This window comes from Pithys albifrons, chromosome 31, assembly GCF_047495875.1.
Source record: "Pithys albifrons albifrons isolate INPA30051 chromosome 31, PitAlb_v1, whole genome shotgun sequence".
NCBI lineage: Eukaryota > Metazoa > Chordata > Aves > Passeriformes > Thamnophilidae > Pithys > Pithys albifrons.
In genome coordinates, this window is record NC_092488.1 from 915,877 (window position 1) to 931,275 (window position 15,399).

At 51.9% G+C, this 15,399-nt stretch overlaps 1 protein-coding gene across 2 annotated transcripts; it reads right to left on the minus strand.

Moving 5' to 3' along the window:
• Positions 1 to 4,715: 4,715 nt before the first annotated feature.
• Positions 4,716 to 7,921, minus strand: LOC139684026 (olfactory receptor 14J1-like). 2 transcript variants are annotated; one of them, XM_071579635.1, is made up of 3 exons: positions 7,777 to 7,921; positions 6,505 to 6,693; positions 4,716 to 5,795 (listed from the first exon to the last, which is right to left on the minus strand). In XM_071579635.1, exon 3 carries the CDS (start codon positions 5,766 to 5,768, stop codon positions 4,803 to 4,805), a length of 966 nt encoding a protein of 321 aa, XP_071435736.1. In that variant the 5' UTR covers positions 5,769 to 5,795; positions 6,505 to 6,693; positions 7,777 to 7,921; the 3' UTR covers positions 4,716 to 4,802. The 2 variants fall into 2 exon arrangements, with proteins under 2 accessions (XP_071435736.1, XP_071435737.1); XM_071579636.1 differs by lacking the exon at positions 6,505 to 6,693.
• Between the last annotated feature and the right edge of the window lie 7,478 nt (positions 7,922 to 15,399).

The window sequence follows — 15,399 nt, forward strand, 5'->3', positions numbered from 1 at the left end:
CATTGTTAAACTGAGGGGCCTTATGAAGTCAAAGAGACAATTGTGACAGTGCAGAACCTCATGGAATCAAAGGAATCCTTGGACACTCTGGAATCTGATGTAATCATTGTGCAATTGTAACACTGGGGAAACACATGGAACCAATGGGCCATTGTGACATATGAAGCCTCGTTGAAGCAAAGGAGTCCTGAGACCTTTGGATTCATAGAATCAAGGGACCATTGTCAAGCTGACAGGGAATCAAAACGCCATTTTGACACTTCAAGGCCTCATGGAACCAAGGGAATCCTGGGGCACTGTGGAACCTTATGGAAATATTTTGCCTCTGGCTGAGCTGCAGTTCATGTCCCCACAGCAGCCCTCCCAGTGCTGTGCTTTGCACTGGGAGCTGGACAGGGGTTGAGAACACAGCAGTGTTGTGGCTGCTGCTGAGCAGGGCTGGCACAGCATCAGCTCTGCAACATTCCTTCCCCAGTCGAGGGCAAGATCCTGGGAGGGGACACAGCCAGGCCAGCTGAGCCAGACTGACCAAAGGGATATTCCAGACCATGTGACATCAGCTCAGGTATCAAAGCTGAGGAAATGAGGAGGAATGGGGGTTTTCATTGTTTACAATATTTGCCTGCTGATCAGCCACCCCATGTGCCAAAGCCTGGCTTCCTGGGAGGGGGCCGGACATCTCTGCTGATGGGATGTAGAGAATAAACCTGGTGATTTTCCTCTCCACTTGTGCACTCAAACTGTGGCTTTTGATTTAATAAAGTGCCTTATCCCAATCCATGAGTCATTTTCCATCTTGTTCTCTCTCCCCTGTCCGTCTGGGAAGGGCAGAGATAGAGGGGCTGGGTGGGCAGCCTGTAATTCTCCCAGTCCTCATTTTGCCCTCCTTGAAGATGGGGTTGACATCTGCCTTTTCCAAGGACCCCTGAACCTCTCTGATTGCTCTGGCCCTTTTGAGAACACAATCCAGAATCACAGGCAAGGGTGATGCGGCAATTTAGGGACACTTGAGCTGCCCAAGGCCACTGTGATGAATCTCACTGGGCCCATGGGGTTTGTTCCTGGAGTCACTCACAGAAATGTCGAGGTCCAGTAAGGCATCCACCTCTGAGCTGGGCTTGTGGAGTCCTCATGCACCCAAGGGTGATTAGAGACAGAATCTTTCCCTTTCACACCCATAGGGAGATCATTACAGGAGTCACAGTCTCTCCATGGGCTCCTGCTGCCACTGCCAGGGGCTGGAGGCACCTCAGCCCTGCGGGGTGTCACCTGCTCTGCCCCTGTCTGAGATGCCCCATGGCCTGAGGGATGGACACAGGGAGGTCTGTGCACAGAAACACATCCCAGGGCTGCATCCAGGGGGTTTCCCAGGGGATGTCAGTCCCAGAGGGAAGTGACCTCCAGACACTGCGTGTCCCACAGCCCTTCCCAGCACCTCCAGGATTAGCTGATGGTGTTTGTGCTCTCTTGGGTTCATCTCCCCCCACACACCCTGTGCATGCTGAAGTCTCCTCTGTACAATGGCAGTGTGGCCTGTGAGCTGCTCATTTGGTGTCCCCTTGGAGGGACAAACAACCTGTCCAGGGTGGGTGAGAGGCCAGTGCTGGGAATGGTGTTTGCAGGGGCTGAGCTGTGACAGCTGCCCTGGGGCCCCTTGCCCAGGGTGTCCAGCAAAGACACAGCCCAGACCCTGCTCTGCTGGTCCTTCAGGTGTGTCCCTGATGCCTGGCTGTGGAAGGGACACTGCTGTGCCCCCTCCTGCTCTCCCACACTTTGGCTGGTCACTGGGGTTTTCTGCAACAGGGCAGTTTCCTGAGCTTGTTCTTGACAACCATGAGAAGACAACAGTTCCTTACAGCCCCAGGGCTTGTTGCCTCCTCACCCACCCCACAGAGCTCTGGAGGTGTCCTACTGCTCTCCTGCACTCCCCATTCCACACCCCTCACTCTCTCCCTGGAGAGCCATGAGCATCCTGTGAGGGAACAGAGCCCCATTCCCAGGGGATGGGTGGCAGGGCTTGGCTGTCCTGCTTGGCAAAGCTCATCCAGGGCTTTCACAGCCACATTCCACAGTCCATTTTCCACCTGTACCAGTGACTCTGAGTTGCTGCTTCCCCAGCCCCCAGGGAGGGTCTCCTTGTCTGCTCATTCCCTCAGGGTCTCTTTTCAGTGCTGGCCTGAGTGGGGCTTGCTGACATCCTCAGGAACCTGGAGGTTTGCTAAAGAATTTTACTTTTCTAAAGGCTGGCTCAGTTTTCACAACTTCAGTTCAGGAATTCAGTGCCAGAGGGCTCATTAACATGCAAAACACTCTAACAAGATAAGCCTCTTAGAATAATTTACCATTAAGTCTTCAGTTTTTTGTGCTTAATTAGACACATTTCAGAAGTGTATTCAAAGGGAGTGTATTACAGTGACAGGAAAAATTAAGAAAGATTTATTTTTATCCTTTTTACTTTTTTCCCTCTTTATACACTAATAGCAACAATCTCTAATTGATATTCTTCTCGAGCAGCAGGAAGGGTCTCCTTGTCTGCTCGTTCTCTCCATGGTCTCTTTTCAGTGATGGTATCCTAACCAGAAAAGCCCCTGACAATAATTTACTTTTAAATTTTCAAGTCTTCTGTGGTTAATTAAACAGATCTCAGAAGCATATTCAAAGTGAATATCTTATATTAAAATAAAAAATAGCAAAAATGTTTTTTGTGGTCTGTTTAATTTTTCCTGTTTATACATTAATATCAGCAATCCCTAATTGATATTGATCCTGAGAACCTTCTAATGCAGTCTGAATTGATATGAAAATCAAGATCCTTTTTGTCTGACAGTCAAACAGACTTTATCCCTACTCCCCACCCCACCATTCCCTCATCAGACCCCTGGGACTGAAAGCAGCCTTGTGCAAATCTGAGTTTCCTCCAGCAAAGGCTCCTTGGCACCAACTCCCACCTGCTTTACTGAAGGAAGAGCTGCATGAGACACAGAGGGATGTTCATTTATTGTCAGCAAACAAAACCAAAGAAGGCACAGCTCAGTAGAAAACACAACTCATTGCTCTGCTCTGTATAAAGTCCACATTGCCTCCACTGAAGTCCACTTTCTGCAGTAGGTAGTCTTAGACCAATGGCAAACATGTTCTGTGTGAAGCACAGATCCCAAGGTCCCCCCAAACACTCCCTGCCCCAGATTCTGTCCATATTTGCTCTTTGCACACAGCCAGTCACACACTGAGGTCACAAGATCCCTCGATCCACAGAGGGAGGAAAAGAGAGAAAGTGAACAAAATGGTCTGTAGTGCAGAGCTAAATATGCACTTATCCCAAATATTCTGGAGTTACAGGAACTTTCTCAAATATCCTTTGCAACACCTGTTCAGTGGGGAAAAATCTATTTTGATGAACAGGCCCAGGGAGTGGTGGGGAATGGAGTTACATCCAATGGTGTACCCAGGGCTCAGTATTGGGGTCAGTTCAGTTAAACATCTTCATCAGTGATCTGGACGAGGGCATTGAGGGCACCCTCAGTCAATTCGCAGATGACACCAAGTCGGTAGGATTGCTGACCTGCTGGAGGGGCAGGAAGGCTCTGCAGAGGAGTCTGGACAGTCTGGACTGATGGGCCCAGGCCAGCTGGATGAGGTTCAACAAGGTCAAGTGATGGGTCCTGCCCTGGGGTCACAACCATCTTAGATTCTTGGCCATGCTCTGCAACTAATCCCCACAGCCTGTCCTGTGTCCTTTATCCCTCCATTTCCATGGATTCTGTGAGACAAGGGAGCTCTGTGCTCTGGGTATGGAATGAGGTGCCACTGGAGTGGGAATCAAAATTCCTCAGGTTTGTGTTCTTTGGGGTCCAGGAACTGGTGAGATTTAGAGCCACAGAAAGTTTTTCTTCATGGTCAAGACACAAAAATTAAACATGATACAATTGCTAAACACCACAGCTGCTTCCTCAGCTTTCCTCAGCCTCAGCAACCTGGATGACCCACGTCCTTGCTGTGCTGGTCACACAGCCCAGGGTGCTCCTGGCCTCCCTTGCTGCCAGGGCACACGGCTGCCTCCTGCCCAGCTCCTGCCCACCCACAGCTGCCTTACAGGGCTGCTCCCAGCCAGGCAGCTCCCAGCCTGTGCCATGGCCAGGGGAGGCCCCTGCAGGGGCACACACTGCCATTTGTCCCTCTGGCATTGCAGGAGGTTCCTGCCAAGATGGGCTCTCCTCCTCCCTCAAGCTTTCCCTGAGCACAGAGGCCTGAGAGACCTTTCCAGTAAAGACTCAGGCAGAGAAGCCATGGAGTCCCTCAGCACCACAGCAGTGTCTGCTGGAATTAAATCCCCCTCCCCATCCCACAGCAGCCCAGCATTTCCCTCCTTCAGCCTTGGTCTCCAGTACAGCCACTGAGGCTCTTTTGGCTCCTGACTTTTCCTGCAGCCACCAACTCCAGGGGAGCTTTGCCTTTCCCACAGTTCCACATGCACAGCTCAGGCCATGCCCAGGAATTCCTTGTCTGTGCCTGGCCTTGCTGTCACCCCCTGGCAGTGGCTCTGTGGCCTCTTTTTGCCCCACTGCCCCTCAGCTGATCCCACAGCCCCCTGTGTAGCCCCAGCCCAGGGCAGGAGCATCCAGGGTGGGGAACAGACCCTCTGATGGGATGCCCAGGCCAGTCCTTGGGCTTGGTCACACACGATGGAGAGGATAAATAACGGAAAAGAATGAATAGTGACATTTTTTTAATAACATAAAATCAGGAGGAGGAAAAAAAGTAAAATTATAAATGAGAACAGCCTTGGCCTCTCATGACATACACTATGAGCCATTGGCAAAGCAAAGCAGGGAGTCTCTGGCTGCTGCAAAGCATCCAGTCATCATTTTCCTCACAGCATCCTTGAGCTCCTGGTTCCTCAAGCTGTAGATGAGGGGGTTCAGTGTTGGAGGTACCACTGAGTACAGAACTGACACCACCAGGTCCAGGGATGGGTAGGAGACAGAAAGAGGCTTCAGGTAGGCAAATAAGACAGTGGTGAGAAACAGGGAGACCACAACCAGGTGAGGGAGGCACGTGGAAAACGCTTTGTGCCGTCCCTGCTCAGAGGGGATCCTCAGCACAGCCCTGAAGATCTGCACATAGGAGAAAACTATGAAAATGAAGCATCCCAGAAATAGAAAACCACTAACCACAATGAGCCCGAGTTCCCTGAGGTAGGAGTTTGAGCAGGACAGCTTGAGGATCTGGGGGATTTCACAGAAGAACTGGCCCAGGGCATTTCCCTGGCACAGGGGCAGGGAAAATGTATTGACTGTGTGCAGCAGACCATAGAGAAACACAGTGGCCCAGGCAGCTGCTGCCATGTGGGCACAAGCTCTGCTGCCCAGGAGGGTCCCGTAGTGCAGGGGTTTGCAGATGGCAACGTAGCGGTCGTAGCACATGATGGTGAGGAGGGAATACTCTGTAACAAGGAACAAAATATGCAAGAAGACCTGGGCAACACATCCTGCATAGGAGATGGTCCTGGTGCCCCAGAGGGAGTTGTGCATGGCTTTGGGGACAGTGGTGCAGATGGAGCCCAGGTCTGTGAGGGACAGGTTGAGCAGGAAGAAGTGCATGGGGGTGTGCAGGTGGTGGTCAGAGGCTACGGCGCTGATGATGAGGCCGTTGCCCAGGAGGGCAGCCAGGGAGATGCCCAGGAAGAGCCAGAAGTGCAGGAGCTGCAGCTGCCGCGTGTCTGCCAATGCCAGCAGGAGGAAGTGGCTGATGGAGCTGCTGTTGGACATTTTCTGCCTCTGGGTACTGGCACCTGTCTAAGCAGAAAAAGCAGTAAGTAGTTACTGTAGAAGTCTCTGAAAAAACAAACTATGCCTGTCCTCATGTAAACCCTTTAAATCACCTCTTCTCACTCTGAAGAATTCTTTGGGTGGTCATTTTAGAACTTCTGGAGAGGCCTGGCTCAGAAAGCTCTAAGGAATAACGAGCTCTGCTGATTTTCTGCAGTAATCAGTTGTACTCTACAACAGCAGATAAATAGGAACTGGGAGTGATGTTTTTTTAAACTCATTCATGGCACTAAACAGCTTCTCAGCCTTGTCACTCACAGTTCAAACGACTGCACAGCACAGCTGTGCACTCATAGTTGTTTTTTTCCTTCCAGTTGCTCCACCACAGGGAGTGGAGTTTTTAAGGCACAAATCCTTTGCATTTATACTCATGTCTAAGAGAAACCTGGCAGGTCCTGTGAATCAAAGGGATCGTCCATTCCTGCAGTGTGGGGCCGACAGTGTGTCCTTCAGCCCCGCTCTCAGCTGCCCAAGGCTGTCACCTCTTTGACCTGCAGGGCAAAGGCACTCAAGTGTTCTCATGAGGAGAAGCTGCACACTGCTGAGAGCTGGTGACTTCAGTTTGCAAGTGCACATCTCCAAACTCCTCATCCTGTCTCATCCTACCCAAGGCAGATCTCAGCTCTCCCCTCCCAGCCAGGGGCACAGAGGGCTCATTGCAGCTGCCTGCACACACCTTGCAGCCCCACTGCCATGGCCTCGGTGCTGAGGGGCTGTGGGGAACACAGAGCTGCAATGGCACAGCTGTGCCCTTCAGGAAGGCAGCCTGCAGCACAGCAGGATCATCCAGGGAAAGAGCTGAATGTCCCAGAGGTGTTACATCCTCAGTGGAGAGTCCCGTAGACCCATTGCCTGGAGCTCCCACCTGAGTTGGAAACAAAGGCAGCATGAAGAGGAGGAGAAATGGGGAAATTGTGCCCCACTCCTCTGGACACCCCACAGGGACAAGCAGATGGGCAAAGGGAGTTTCCCCTCATCAGGGCTCTGTGTGTCAAGAGATGCCCCTGACCCCATGGCCTTTGAGGTAAAGGCTCTCCTGGCCATTGGAGGAGATCAGGGGCTTCTTCTGGGAAAAAATCAGCAGAGTAGGAGATGGCCAGAGCTGCCCTAACTGCCCTGCCACGGCATTTCAGCAGCAACTCCCTCTCACTCCCTGCCCAGGGCTCTGCTGCCTGGAGATGTCCCTGCCAGCAGCTGCTTCCCTGTGCCCAGGGCTGTGCCCTGGCAGTGCTCCCAAAGCCCATCCTGGCCCTGGGTGCTCAGCTCTGCCCTGTAGAGCCCTCCCAGCACAGGGCAATGCCCAGAGGCAGTTCTGGCTGTGCTGGGGTTTGGAAGAAGCTCAGAAATTCATGAGAAATGCAATCTCAGTGCCTTCATATGAGAAGAAAAATAAATTGCCATCTCCATCTGCCCCCCCAGCCCAAGGAGAGTGGAAAACTCAAAGCACAGACTCTCCCTTCAGGTTAATGCTGCCTTGATGTCTTTATTAAAGTAACCTTGGGTGATCTGGAGCTGTGAGCAGCTCTGACCCCACTGCACCCATTCACCTGCAGAAGGACCCTGCCCTGACAGGTGTCACACCTTCACCCAGATCTTATCCCTGGAGCACCCTGGGAGATCCCCAGGAAGGCTGAGAGTGCCCCTGGCAGCAGCAGAGCCCCTGCCCTGACACTCAGTCCCCTGAATGAAGGGACCCTGCTCGGACAGAGAAGCCCTGGGCACCCCTGGCTAAGCACCCACCTTCCCACCCTTGTGCCATCCCCAGAAGAAAGATTTCATGCTGTGTCTCTCTGATGATGCCACAGGTTGTCCTTGTTCTGGAGCATGTCCTCCTCCACAAAAAGGAACCCTGAGAGCCATCCTGCCAAATGTGAGCTGCAGCAACATGTGTGAGCTCTGGGAGAGCCCTCCAGCACACTCCTGTATCGCCCTGAACCCAGAGACTTACTGTGTTAAGGACTGTTCAGGTGATTCCATCAGTGAACTCGCAGCATTCTGACACTCCACAAAGCCTCTCATCAGTGTCTTACTTCTCTCCTCTGCCCTGGGTGTCTGCAGGCAGTGCCCTGAGCCCTGCTGGGCTGTGCACAGGAGCTGCTCCTGGGCAGAGCTGTCTCTCTGTAGCACTGCCCACTTGCCAGGAGCTCCCTGTGTGCCAGGAGCCCGGCCCAGCTCAGCAGCACAGCAACAGCCCCTGGGGGAATTTCGTGCTTAATCCCTGAACACCAGGCCCTGAGTGGAACTTGAGAAAACCTCTCAAGAATAGAAAGTCTTCTTTGAACTGCAAAGTTTCTTGTAGATTTAATGGGTCCCACTGAGGGACACAATGGAGAAAATGTCCCCAGCATTCAGTTAGAGCAGAAAACTGGAGGTAGTGATGGAAGGTGGGACAAGCAAAGTAAAGTTGGCTCTGATGGTGAATAAACCCAGATGTGTTTAACTAATCGAGAGGTCTAAGCCTTGACCTTGTAAAGGAAATATCACAGCCATGCCACCCAGCCCCTGGGAAGGCAGATCCTGTTCCTCCCTCATTCCTCAGGGCTCTTCGTGGGGCACTGGGATGTGGGGATGTGGAGATGTGAAATGCCAGGGGCAGGATGATGGGGTGGCATCTCCCAGGCTGCTGAACAGGGACAAGGACTCATCCAGCTGGTGGCCGGTCACCAGTGGTGTTCCCCAGGGGTCAGTGTTGGGTCCAGTCCTGTTTAACATCTTTATTGATGATTTAGGTGAGGGGATTGAGACCATCATCAGCAAATTTGCTGATGACCCCAAGTTGGGAGGGAGTGTCGACATGCTGGAAGGCAGGAGGGCTCTGCAGAGGGATCTGGAGAGACTTGAGAGATGGGCTGATTCCAATGGGATGAAGTTCAACAAGGCCAAGTGCCAGGTCCTGCCCTTTGGCCACAACAACCCCCTGCATTGCTCCAGGCTGGGCACAGAGTGGCTGGAGAGCAGCCAGGCAGAGGGACCGGGGGGACTGAGTGACAGGAAGCTCGACATGAGCCAACAGTGTGCCCAGGGGGCCAAGAAGGCCAATGGGATCCTGGCCTGGAGCAAAAATAGCGTGGCCAGCAGGACCAGGGAAGTGACCCTTCCCCTGGACTCTGCCTTGGTGAGGCCACACCTTGAGTGTTGTGTTCAGTTCTGGGCCCCTCAGTTCAGGAAAGATCTTGAGGGGCTGGTGTGGGTGTACAGAAGAGCAACAAGGCTGGGAAGGGACTGGAGCACAAGTGCTGTGGGGAGAGGCTGAGGGAGCTCAGGTTGTTTAGCCTGGAGACGAGGAGGCTCAGAGGTGACCTCAGGTGGCCAGGTGGGGGTTGGTCTCTTCTCCCAGGCACTCAGCAATAGGACAAGGGGGCACGATGGGCTCAAGCTCTGCCAGCGGAAATTTAAATTGGAGATGAGAAAAAAAATCTTTATAGAGAGAGTGCTCAGGCATTGGTATGGGCTGCCCAGAGAGGGGGTTGATTCACCATCCCTGCAGATTTTTCAAGTAAGATTGGACATGACACTGAGTGCCATGGTCTAGTGAAGGGACTGGAGTTGGACCAAGGGTTGGACCTGATGATCTCAGAGGTCTTTTCCAACCCAATCAAATCTATGATTCTATGGTTAATGAGGGCCAGGGGCTGCAAGGGTCACTTGCCTCCTCATGCCATCAGTGGCACACACAGCAGCCGTGGCCAAAGGCCTGCACAAGTTGGCTCTGTCAGGGCCTTTCAGCTTCTGCACATCCCTGTCTCCTCTCCAGCCCAGGCTGTCCTACAGTGTCCAAGCCCTGCCCCTTTCCCTGCAGGCTGTTGTCATCCCCCTGACTGCCCCACCTGGCTGGCACCTTCCTGCACTGACATCTCTCCCTCCTCCCTGGCTCTTCCATAAAGCCTTGGGCTGATCCAGGCTCCTTCTGGAGGATGTGTTTCACCACAGCTCTGACCTTGGAAAGAAATTCCTTTCTCCCTGTTTCCAGTCTGCACCTCCTCCATTGCCCTTGGTGACCTTATTTCTTTCTCATTCTATTTCCAACTGCAAAGGGAAAAAAAAGCTCCACCATCTCTGAAACCACCATTGTGTCACTGCTGAACCTCATGGAATGAAGGGTCCATTTTGGATCTGTGGGGCCTCATGGAATGAAAAGAAACCTGAGATACTGTGGAAATTCATGGAATCAGGGGACCATAGTGACATTGGGCAAGCCCATGGAACCAAAGGTGTCTTGAGACTTTGTGGAATCTCATTGTGTCACAGAAAATATGGAAGGCTTAGACAAAGGTTATTAGAGAAGGCACCTCATTGAGCTATGAGGTGCAGAAAGGACCCCATTGCTTTCTAAACCCTTCTTAGAGAGGAGCCTGAGTGTGACAGGGTCCAATCTTAGCCTCAGGTTTACTTTGGGGTTAAAATTTAGGGAATTATAGAGATGTGATTGAATCACTTCTCCTGCAGGTTTTAATGATGGCATATCAGATGTACTTATATCTAATGTATTATTTATTATGATAAATGGACAGAGAAAGAAACAGATAAGTGAACAGATTAAAGATCTAAATCAGAATTATTTACTACACTGTGGAAAAGCTAAAAACCTCCTAGTATAGTATATTATAGCATAAAATAGTGCAGTGCACTGTATCAAAAGCATCATTTTCAAGCAGTTGTATCAAAGCCAGCAAAAAAGAAACAATCATTCAGCAGGGATTGTTGTAATTTACCACACAGATAAAGAGGGCAGATCTCTGTCCTTTCCTTAAGCCCTGGGCAGTGACCATGAAGAACCCTCCTTCTTCATGGGAGAAGATCCACACACTTCAAGGCAGTCTGTGGAAGGATGTGCCATATGAGAGTTGGGCTGGGATTTAAAGTTACACAGTGAGGGATTGCAGGTCCTGTATTTCCAGGCCAGTGAGCAGCTTATCTGTCAGCTCCTGTTTCAAAAAGCAGGATGTGTATTTGCAGTTTGGTGAACCAGGCTGGTTTTAGCAGAATTCAACACCAAACCAGCACCTTGGTGCCAGCAGTAACTCAGCACAGAGAGCCTGCACTGTTTGCATTCTCTGAGCAGATTCTGGGCCTGATCAGGGTACAACATCCCGTCACTGTCCATAAGGCTCTGCAGAGCCACAGTGACACCTTGATGCCATGAGGTTCCAAAATGTCCTGGGGTTGATCTGGTTCCAGGAGGCCCCACAAAAGACAAAGGCCCCTTGGTTCAATGAGATTCTGAAAAGTCTCAGTGTTCCCTGTGTTCCCTGAGGCCCTGCAGTGTCATGGTGGTCCCGTATCTCCAAGAGGTTCCACGGTGTCCCTGTGTCCATTTGGTTTGGTGAGGCCTCAAGTGTCACAGTGGCCCATTGACTCCTTGACGTTCAGAAATGGTCCAGATTTCCTTTGGTTCTATGAGAATCTGAAGTGTCACAATGTCCCTTTGGTTCCATGAGGTTCTGTGGTGTCACAATGGCCCTTTGGTTCCATGAGGTTCTGTGGTGTCACAATGTCCCTTTGGTTCCATGAGGTTCTGTGGTGTCACAATGTCCCTTTGGTTCCATGAGGTTCTGTGGTGTCACAATGTCCCTTTGGTTCCATGAGGTTCCACACTGCACTTGCAGGAACACACATGGGTGGATGTTGCCCCACCTGCAGAGCTGCCTCCAGCTCTGGGGTCCCAGCACAGGAAGCTGTTGGAATGAGTGCAGAGGAGGCACCAAGATGATCAGAGGGATGGAGCAGCTCTGCCATGGGGAAATGCTGAGAGAATTGGGATTGTTCAGTCTGGAGAAGAGAACCTTTGGGGTGACCAAATTGTGTCCTTCCAGGGCCCAAAGGGAGTAAACAAGAAAGATGGACACAGACTGTTTACAAGGACCTGGAGTGACAGGACAAGAGGGAATGGCTTCACACTGACAGAGAGCAGGTTCAGATGAGATACTAGGAAGAAATTCTTCCCTATGAGGGTGCTGAGGACCTGGCACAGGTTTCCCAGAGAAGCTGTGGCTGCCCCATCCCTGGAGTGTTCAAGGCCAGGTTGGACTGAGCTCTGGGCAATGAGGCCTAGTGGAAGGTGTCCCTGTCCATGTCACTGGGGTTGGAATTAGATGATCTTTTAAGGTCTCTGAAACTCAGGACATTCTATGATTCTGAGTTACTTCAGGTAACTGTGAAAGATCCCAACATCTTGACCCAGCTTGGGAAAATGTCATCTTCCAAAAGGGGGAATTAAAAGCAGTAATGCAAAAACATCCATCAGGTCCATCCCCATAGAAAGGGCAAGTGGTATTTCTTATGCTGTGGGTGCAGAAGGCAATAAGTGTTGGATTGTGCCTCAGAACACTCAAGCAGATCTAATCAAGTGCACCCACGAGCCAAGGCAAACACTGAGCAGAGTGAGGGACAGTGAGTGAGGGCCTGACATGCAGAAGGATGCAGATTGCTGGGGTAGGAAGTGCCTTTGCTGTTCCATGACCAGGGCACATCCCACTGGAGGAGAAGCCCCAGGGCAGCCCCAACACACTGAAGGCCACAGGCCCAACTCAGAGTACTCGGTGAGCTTTCCATGCAGAGATGTTGTAAATTTCTCTTAGTTCCTTTGGAACTTCTGAGTTTTGAATGGTTCCTCCAAATACCATGAAATTCATGTCTCTAAAATGGCAGTTCATTCATTTGTATAAAGCTCTGGGGATTGGGTCACATCAAAATGCTGACATTGTGTATGCAGATATTTGCAGCACTGTGGTGAGGGTATTGGAGATATAGAAATGAAAGACTGATAAAATGGGTTGGGTTGGAAGAGACCTGAAAGAGCCTCTCGACCAACTTTCCCTTTCATTATCCAGGGACACCTTCCACGAGTTCAGGTTGCCCAAAGCTCCCAACCTTGGACACCTCCAGGGATGGGTTTTTGCACTTAGTGGGCAACCTATTCCAGGTTCCTGCCACCTTCATATAAAATATTTCTTCCTGACATCCAATGTAAATCTCCCCTCAATCAGTTTCAGGTACTGTGCCTTCTTCTGCCAATACAACCCTTGGCAAAAAGTGTCACTCCATCTTTCTTGGACAAGCAGCTCTGCATTGTCATGGCTAAACACGTGGAGAGGGAGCAGAGATGGCCCATGAATGCACTTGGAGGCCTCAAGCACATGAGCAATAGATAAGGACTGAAAGCCCAGGGCTCAGTGGTGTGGAGACTGAGTAGAGCACAGGAGAAGCCTGAGAGTGCTTGAAGTGCTCTCCACCATAGATGGTGAAACTTTCCTTTGTAGTGAGAAACAGCATGAGAAAGAAATAATGCCACCAAGGGCAGCTGGGGAGATTCAGGGTGGATATGAGGAGAAAGGAATTCCCCTCTGAGAGCAGTGCTGTGGGGCAACACGCCCCCAGAAAAAGTCTGGATCAGCCCAAGGCTTTGTATTCCAAGGAAGAGCCAGGGAGGAGGGAGAGAGGTCAGTGCAGGAAGGTGCCAGCCAGGTGGGGCAGTCAGGGGGATGACAACAGCCTGCAGGGAAAGGGGCAGGACATGGACACTGTAGGACAGCCTGGGCTGGAGAGGAGACAGGGATGTGCAGAAACTGAAAGGCCCTGCCAGAGCCAACTTGTGCAGGCCTTTGGCCATGGCTGCTGTGTGTGCCACTGATGGCATGAGGAGACAAGTGAGCCTTGCAGCCCTGGGGCCTCATTGCCTCCTTGTCCCTCTTCAGCAGCCTGGGAGGTGCCACCCCATCGTCCTGCCCTTGGCATTGCACATCCCCACATCCCAGTGCCCCAGGAAGAGCCCTGAGGAATGAGAGGGAGGGACAGGATCTCCCTTTCCAGGGACTGGGTGGCATGGCTGTGACATTTCCTTAACGTGGTCAAGGCTTAGACCTCTGGATTAGTGAAACACATCCAGGTTTATTCAGCATCAGAGCCAACTTTACTTTGCCTGTCCCCAGCTGTCAGCACTACCTCCAGTTTTCTGCTCTAACTGGAGCCTGGGGACATTTTCTCCTTTATGTCCCTCAGTGAGACCCATTCAAACTACAAGAAAATTTGGAGCTGCAACACGACTTTGAATTCCTGTGAGGTTTCCTCAAGTTCCACTCAGGGCCTGATGTTCAGGGAGTCAGGACCAAACTCCCACCAGGGTTTGTTGTTTTGATGCTGAGCTGGGCCGGGCTCCTGGCACACAGGGAGCTCCTGGCAAGCGGGCAGTGCTGCAGAGAGACAGCTCTGCCCAGGAGCAGCTCCTGTGCACAGCCCAGCAGGGCTCAGGGCACTGCCTGCAGACACCCAGGGCACAGCAGAGCAGTGAGAGGGAAGTTAAGCACAGTTTGGAAGAAGACAGAGGCTGGCTTATATCTCACTAGAGGAGAAATTATCACTCTGAAACAGTCAAACTTTAAGGAGGATAAACTTCAGTTCCTGGAGGGATCTCCTAAACTGGCACATCCCACAGCTTTTAGGACCTTCCTGGAGGACTCTCCCAGTTCCTCCAGTGCAGAGGAGGTGGCCACACAGCAGAGCTGGGTTTGCCTCCTGCACCATCCGAGGGACAGAGCAAGGCAATCCCTGTTCCCATTGTGTGCTGCAGGTCTGTGAAGGTGGGTGTGCAGCCAGGGGGGCCCAGGGCTGTGGTGCAGAGCAGGGTCCTGCAGCCCAGGGTGCTGTGCTGGGGCAGGGACTCTGCTGCCTGCCAGGGGCAGCTCTCAGCCAGCCCGGGGAGCTGCTCACAGGTCTGGGGAGAAGCTGTGGGAGGAAGGAGCAGCCCTGAGCAGGGCAGGGTCCTGCTGCTGAGAGGGTGCTGTGTGGGTCAGGGCTGCTCACAGCTCCAGATCTGCCTGGGGACTGCTCTGGAGGACACTTCCTGAGAACAAGGTAAGTCAGGGATTGCTGTAATGATAAGAAGTTTTCCTGAGTGTGTTTTCAGTCTCCTCCTTGTAGCAGAGTGAGATGGTTGGGGGATGAGAGAAGCAGCATAAAAGTTGTAGTCACAGAATCACAGAATCTTCTGGATTGGAAGGGACACACCAGGACCATCCACACAATGTTTGAACATGTACTGAGACTGCTGATGTGTAACTCTGAGTCAGTCTGTCTTCTGGGATCCTCCTGAAGTGCCTCAGCAATGGACAGCACCAGGATCACCTTTCCTGGGCCCATCAGGGTTGTTGTGACCTGCCCTTTCCCACCTGCAAAGAGAACATGCCCCAGGCAGTGCCCTGCAGACAGGCAGGTTTCTGTAGGGTTGGGGTGAGTGCACAGAGGGTGGGATGGGACTGGGAGTGCTGAGAGGGAAAAGGCACCTGCCAGGAGGAAAATGTCCAGGCAGCAGGGATATGATCAGGGAATGAAGGGGAGCTAAAAGGAGAACTGCTGTGGGAAGGAGGGCACTGTTGGTGTCTGTGAGGTGGCACAGCTGGGTCAGGGTAACACTGTCCTCAGTGCCTGCTGTCTCTGCCCTGGTGTCTCAGACAGAGAACTACAACCTGAGTCAGGCACTGCCCTTGTTATTCCTGCCTTCCAGTTGTGTCCTTGGAATGGAATGTTCAACCTTTCCTCTACCCTATTGGCTGCAGGCAAATCAGTGTGTGTGACA